The 6,941-nt window shown below is 36.8% G+C and overlaps 1 protein-coding gene across 1 annotated transcript; it reads left to right on the top strand.

Moving 5' to 3' along the window:
• The first annotated feature begins 1,360 nt into the window (after positions 1-1,360).
• LOC100934596 (DNA excision repair protein ERCC-6-like) lies at positions 1,361-6,641 on the top strand. The gene has a single exon (XM_003763975.3). The coding sequence runs from the start codon at positions 1,656-1,658 to the stop codon at positions 5,268-5,270; it is 3,615 nt and encodes a 1,204-aa protein (XP_003764023.2). The 5' UTR covers positions 1,361-1,655; the 3' UTR covers positions 5,271-6,641.
• The last annotated feature ends 300 nt before the right edge of the window (positions 6,642-6,941 follow it).

The raw sequence follows: 6,941 nt of genomic DNA, 5'->3' as shown, positions 1-6,941 counted from the left end.
AAAACCCAAAGACACTAGTCTTTGGAATAAGAACTCACTATTTGACAAAAACTGGAGGTACTAGATGGTGCAGTACTTAGAGCGCTGGCCCTGAAGTCAGGAGAGCTGAGTTCAAATTCAAACCTCAGACACTGAATACTTCCTTGCTGTGTGACTCTGGGCAAGTCACTCCAATTGCTTCAGAAAAAAAAAATAAAGACAAAAACTGCTAGGAAAAATGGAGAACAGTAAGATACAAACCAGGTATAGACCAACATCTCACATTGTATACCAAAATAAGTTCAAAACAGGTACATGATTCAGACATAATGGGTAATACCATAAGCAAATTAGAAGAGCAAAGAATAAGTTTATCTGTCAGATCTATGGAGAAAAGAAAATTTATGATTAAACAAGAGAGCATTATGGAATCTAAAAATAGAGACTTTTTGATTATATTAAATTTAAAAGACTTTTTTTTTTTATAAACAAAACCAATGGGACCAAGATTAGAAGGAAAGCAGAAAGCTGGGAAACAATCTTTATAGCAAGCATCTTTGATAGAGGCCTAATTTCTTAAATATATAAAGGGAAAAATCAAATTCATACGAATAAAAGCCATTCCCCAATTTATAAATGATCCAAGAATGAACTCAAAGCTATCTAGAGGTACATAAAGAAGTGCTTTAAATTTCTTTTGATTAGAAAATTACAAATGAAAACAACCCTGAGCTACTACCTCACACCCATCAGACTGGTTATGTGACAAAAAAAGAAAAATGATAAATGTTGAAAAGGGTGTAAAAAATTGGGACACTAATGCAGTGTTGATAGAATTGTCAACTCATCTAACCATTCTGGAGAGCAATTTAAAACTATATCCAAAGGGAAGCCAAATTATAAATACCCTTTGATAATACTAAGTCTACACCTCAAAGAAATCATTTAAAAAAAGGGAAAAAGACCTACATAAGCAAAAATATTCACAGCAGCTCTTTTTGTAGTGGCAAAATATTGGAAATCAAGGGGATGCTCATCAGTTTGGGAAAAGCTGGACAAGGTATGGTATATGAGTATAATGGAATCCTATTGTGAAATAAGAAATGATGAATAGGCAGATTTCAGGAAAACTTGGGTAGACTTATAAACTGATGCAAAGTGAAATGAGCCCAACCAGGAAAACATACACAGTACCACTAACACTGTATAGTGATCAACTATAAATGACGGCTCTTCTCAGAAGCAGTATAATCTACCATAATACAAAGGACTCATGAAGGAAAATGCTATCCACATCCAGATATAGAACGAATGGCCTCTGGATGCAGTGAAATATCATTTTTTTCACTTACTTTATTCTTTTTGGGTTTTTTATTTCCTTTTGATCTGTTTCTTCTTTTATAACTTTGACTAATATGGAAGTATGTTTTACATAATTCATATATAGAAGATTCAAAAGAAACGTCCTTCCACTCTCCTTTCCTCCTAGACAGCCCCTTCTGGTTGGCGATGGCGGAGCCGCGTACTGAGATCGGGAACGAGGCTGAGATAGACATTCGGACTGAAGTCGAACCCAAGATAAATATCAGGACCAACAACGAGATATATATCTGGACCAAGGCCAAGGCAGAGATAGATATCTGGACCCAGGCTAAGGCCCATTTAGACATCGGGGCATGTGGGAATCCCAGGCGTTAATGGCGGAGTCGGCGGCCACAGCCACAGGGAATGCGGTGGAGAAACTACTAAGCCCAGGCCGAGCAGCCAATTACCAGAAATATATAAAAGAAGCCAAAGAAGCTACCAAGAATGGAAATCTGGAAGAGGCCCTTAAACTTTTCTATTCAGCAAAAGATGTTTTTCCCAATGACAAGGTTCTGAGGCAAATCCAGAAACTACAGGAAGCCCTGGAAGAGCTATCGATAGAAGGAGAAGATGAATTCGTTGACGTGTGCAACAGTGGCCTGATGCTGTATCGGGACCTGCACGATCGACTTTTTGAGCACCAGAAAGAAGGTGTGGCCTTTCTCTATAGCCTATATAAAGAGAGAAGGAAAGGGGGCATATTGGCGGATGATATGGGATTGGGGAAAACTGTTCAGATTCTTGCTTTCCTTTCTGCTATGTTTGATGCTGAACTTGTGAGGTTTGTCCTGCTGATCATGCCTACCAGTCTTATCAGCACATGGACCAAAGAATTTGATAAGTGGACCCCAGGAATGAGAGTTGCAACCTTTCATGGTTCTAGCAAGAATGAACGTATCAGAAATCTAAATAGGATTCAGAGGAATAATGGGGTAGCTATTACAACATACCAAATGTTGGTCAACAACTGGCAGCAACTTTCCCAGTTGGATGGAAAAGAGTTTGTCTGGGATTACCTTATACTTGATGAAGCTCACAAAATTAAAAGCTCTTCTACTAAGTCATCAATTGCTGCCCGAGCTATCCCTGTGAAAAATCGCATCCTCCTTACAGGAACACCAATTCAGAATAACTTGTATGAGTTGTGGTCCCTCTTTGATTTTGCTTGTCAGGGATCCTTGCTAGGAACATCTAAAACCTTTAAAATTGAGTATGAAAATCCTATTACTAGGGCCCGGGAGAAAGATGCTACTCCAGGAGAGAAGGTCCTGGGGCTGAAAATATCTGAAAACCTAATGGCACTTATAAAACCTTATTTTCTCAGGAGGACTAAAGAAGATATACAGAAGAAAAGTACCAATAAACCTTTGAGAAACCTTCCTGAAAAGAATCTAGATGATGACATTATCTATGAAATCCCTTTCCTTTCCAGGAAAAATGAGTTAATTATTTGGGTGTACTTAGTACCTTTGCAAGAAGAAATATATAGGAAATTTTTATCCCTAAACCACATCAAACAGTTATTAATGGAAACACATTCACCTTTGGCTGAGTTGACTGTCTTAAAGAAATTATGTGATCATCCAAGATTACTGTCAGCCCGGGCTTGCAGTTTGTTAGGTCTCAAAGAAGGCAACTTCTCTGGTGAAGATGAAAGTCAAATGGCTCATTCAAATATCCAGATTGATCAGGTACCTCATGAATCCCTAATGCAAGAATCAGGAAAAGTTATATTCCTTATGGCTTTGCTTAAGAGATTACAAGATGAAGGTCATCAGACTCTGGTATTTTCCCAATCCAGAAAGCTTCTAGACATCATAGAGCACCTCTTAAAGAAAGAAAATTTCAAGACTTTGCGTATTGATGGAACCGTTACTCATCTTTCAGAAAGACAGAGAAGAATTGACTTATTTCAACAGAGTCAAGATGTATCTGTTTTCCTCCTTACTTCCCAAGTAGGTGGATTAGGTCTCACTTTAACTTCAGCAACTAGAGTGATCATTTTTGATCCTAGCTGGAATCCTGCTACTGATGCACAAGCTGTCGATAGAGTTTACAGAATTGGGCAAAAAGAAAATGTTGTGGTTTATAGGTTGATCAGCTGTGGTACAGTGGAGGAGAAAATATATAGAAGACAAGTTTTCAAGGATTCATTAATAAGACAAACAACTGGGGATCAAAAAAACCCTGCTAGATATTTTAGCAAGCAAGAATTAAGAGAGCTCTTTACAATAGGGGATTTTCGGAGTTCTGCAACACAGTTGCAACTACATTCTTTGCATGCTGGTCATAGAAAGACTGATAAGAAATTGGAAGAACATATTGCTTACCTCCACACTTTGGGCATAGCAGGAATTTCTGACCATGATTTGATGTTTACACATGATGTGTCTGCTCATGAAGAGTCTGAGGTAGGAGAATCTCAATATATTCAAGAGAGAGTTCAAAAGGCTCAACTTCTAGTTGCATTAGAGTCTCAAAATAATGAGCTCTTACTAAATAACAACAGAACCAGAGTTGAGGAAACCTGGGTGAAAGAACCTGCCTCTTCCAAACCAAAGAAAAAATGCTCTGGATTTAATGTTGTACATCATCTTTCACCACCTATAATTGTTGATCTTACACAAAAAGACTTAATCGATTCTGAAATGGCAAATTTAAGTATTGAAAACAGTGAAGTACATGGTCTCTCTGCCATGAATGTAGATGTGTCTGTAAAACAATGTGATGTTCACATATCAGAACATAAAATTGATGATGAATTTATAACTACTTTTTCTAATGAACAGTGCCATGAAATGGAAATATCAAAGACCAATAATCCTGATGATAGTATTCAAGTTTTACTAGATAACACTCAGGAAAGCATAAAGCAGTTAACTAATGGAACAGCAAAAGTTGATTTTGAGTCAAACTCAGATCAATTAACAAATTGTGAGATTTTACTGTTTATTAATCCAGAAAAGTCTGTGGAATTGAGTACTTCTCTCATTAGCCTAGCAGGCCCAGACCCAACTGCACTGGAGAATTCTAGCCCAAATCAGGATAAGTTTGAAAAAGAATCAGTAGCTTCTTCACTGCAGAATGCTGGTGATTTCAATCTTTTCTTGGAAGACTCTCTAGAGAATGTACAGAATCATTCCAAGCAGTCTTTAGAGTCTATTGAGAGGGAAAACAGCATTTGGGATTCAGCAGCTAATCCTAAAGGACAGAGTATCTTTGGATATCCACAGTTTGAGAATCTCTCTGATCAAGAAAGTGACCTGGAAGAGGAAATAGTTCCTGTGAAAACAAGATATAAGACAAGGAGGATTGTTTCAGATGATGAAGATGATTTTGTGACAGAAAGGATATTACTCCCTTTCCCAGACTCATTACTAACACAATTTAACTCAACTCCCCAAAGCAATAGATCCCAAAATGAATTATTTTCATCTGAAATATGTAGCAGTGGAAATAATTCTGCAATTTCTAGAAGATCTCTGGCTTCAAGGAGATCACTTATTAATGTGATTTTAGACAATGTTGAAAATATGGAAGAAGATGCCAATGAGTATAAGGGTACAGACAAATATTTAGAAGAAGAAGAATCAGCAGAATATAGCCAAGAGTCTGAACATTCAGAAGAACCTGTTGGAGAAATTTTATTGTCCCAAAGTGAGCTGGGCTCTTTATGTGTGTCTCATTCAGACTTGGTGCAGAGTGCATCTGGTGAAGATTCACAAGAAACTACTGCACATAACCCAAGTTCAGCTCCCATGACAGATGAGTATGAGGCTCTTGTTAAGTGTGGAAAGGAACTGAAAAAAAGTGAGAAAATACAGGAAGCACTCAACTGTTTACTTAAAGCCCTTGATTTAAAAAGTACTGATCCAGAAGTCATGCTCCTGACTTTAAATTTATATAAGCAACTTAATCAAACTTGAGAATGTGGTTTGCTTGCTATATTTTAAAATCCATTCACAAGTTATCTATACTTACTTTTCTAATTCAGTTTCTCCTAATTTTAAGAAGTGCTTTGAGAAAATGATAGATTCTAGCATATTTACGATAACAATTCAAATAACATGTTTATGTTTCAATTTTTTTGTGAACATTAATTTCGTTTATTACTCCCATCAAGATTGGTGGAGTGGGAGATTGGAATTTTTGCTGATTATTTTGTTCTTACTGTTTCACTGCCGAGACAGTACATATAGGACAATATTGTTTTGTTTTTAAGTTCTTTTAAGTTTACAAGCAAATTAACCCTTTTCTAAAAAAAAAAAATCTCCTTCGAGGTTTGCAATCTAGTTGGGAAAATTAAAGTGAATCTAATTCAATTAAACGTTGTGTCCTCTTTGAAGTTGATGATATTGGTAAGAGTGTATGAAAGCAGCTTCTCAGTGGCAACCTGAAATTGAAAAGGCTGTAATTCTAAATGGGACTGGGCACTGCTGCTGCCGCCACTTGATTTCTGATTTGCTCAATTTGTTGTGAGGATCAAAGGAACCGACAGGTAAAACACTGTCCAAGCTGTTCCAAAAGTCATGTGCACTTCTGTTAAATCTAAAAATCACAAGATTTAAATTGGACTAGAAACTAGTATAAATACTAGCTCTTGTTAGAAATTTTAACTTGAAACCATCAACATGCTTTGGGGTTTTCTTGATATCAGCATTTTTTTTAAACTACCCCAAGCTCTTCTTCCCCAAAAATGGGGACACTGGGCTAATCTAGGGTTCACTTCTACCAACTGCAGCCTACTCTATTCATCATGAAGCCTTCCTTCCCATTCCCCCCACAATCATTCGTTGTGGGGGAGAATGAACTTTTTAATATATAATTGTTCCCCATAACTCAGAAAAAAAGCATTCCACTTGGCATCTTGCTCACTGTTCATGTCCAAGATCAAAGTTGGAAGGAGTTGAATTCAGCCCCACATTTAACAGACAGTGAGGTCCTGTGACTCATCCGAATTCACTTGATTAATTTAAGTGTTTGAGGCAGAATTTGAATCCAGGTTGTCTCGACCCCCAAGTCTGTCAGTCTGTCCCCTATACTACCAGCCTTTTTGTGTCTCAAAATGCCAAGAGGTATTTTTCCAAGTTACTTTCATTCCTCTCCTATTGGTTTTAGCCCATGGCTAAAAGTTGGCACTTACATTTGCATATAATAACTCAAATGAATATTCTAAGGTAGCTCAATTACTGTCTCAGTTTCACATTTTTGCAACAAAAAAAAACCCCTATGTATATCTTTTGCACATAACGGAATATTTAAAACAAGATTTTTGAACTTGGTTAACCACTATTATACATCCCTGATAATTAGAGTATCTAATATATATATATATATATATATATATATATATACATATACATATACATATATATCCATTTGGGATATGACTGTAGAACTATATGTCAGGCTGCTTGTTTATCCTTGTCCTTTTGGGAGGAAAGAGACATCCTTAAATCATACTAAGATCCTGTATACTCTTTGCCTTAACTCCAATCTCCTCCCCCTTCTTAAAAGTACCCTTAGTTGGAAGTCATTATTTCCATATAATGGTAGCCTCTGAAAAAAAAAAAAAAAGTGGAACTGTTTTTATCGAA

This window comes from Sarcophilus harrisii, chromosome 3 (genome assembly GCF_902635505.1).
Source record: "Sarcophilus harrisii chromosome 3, mSarHar1.11, whole genome shotgun sequence".
Taxonomy (NCBI): Eukaryota; Metazoa; Chordata; class Mammalia; order Dasyuromorphia; family Dasyuridae; genus Sarcophilus; species Sarcophilus harrisii.
Note: the sequence above shows the minus strand (reverse complement) of the source record. Positions and strands in the feature narration are given on the sequence as shown.

Excerpts from the sequence above, each read along its gene's own strand:
- LOC100934596 (XM_003763975.3), top strand. The coding sequence starts at position 1,656 with ATGTGGGAATCCCAGGCGTTAATGGCGGAGTCGGCGGCCACAGCCACA.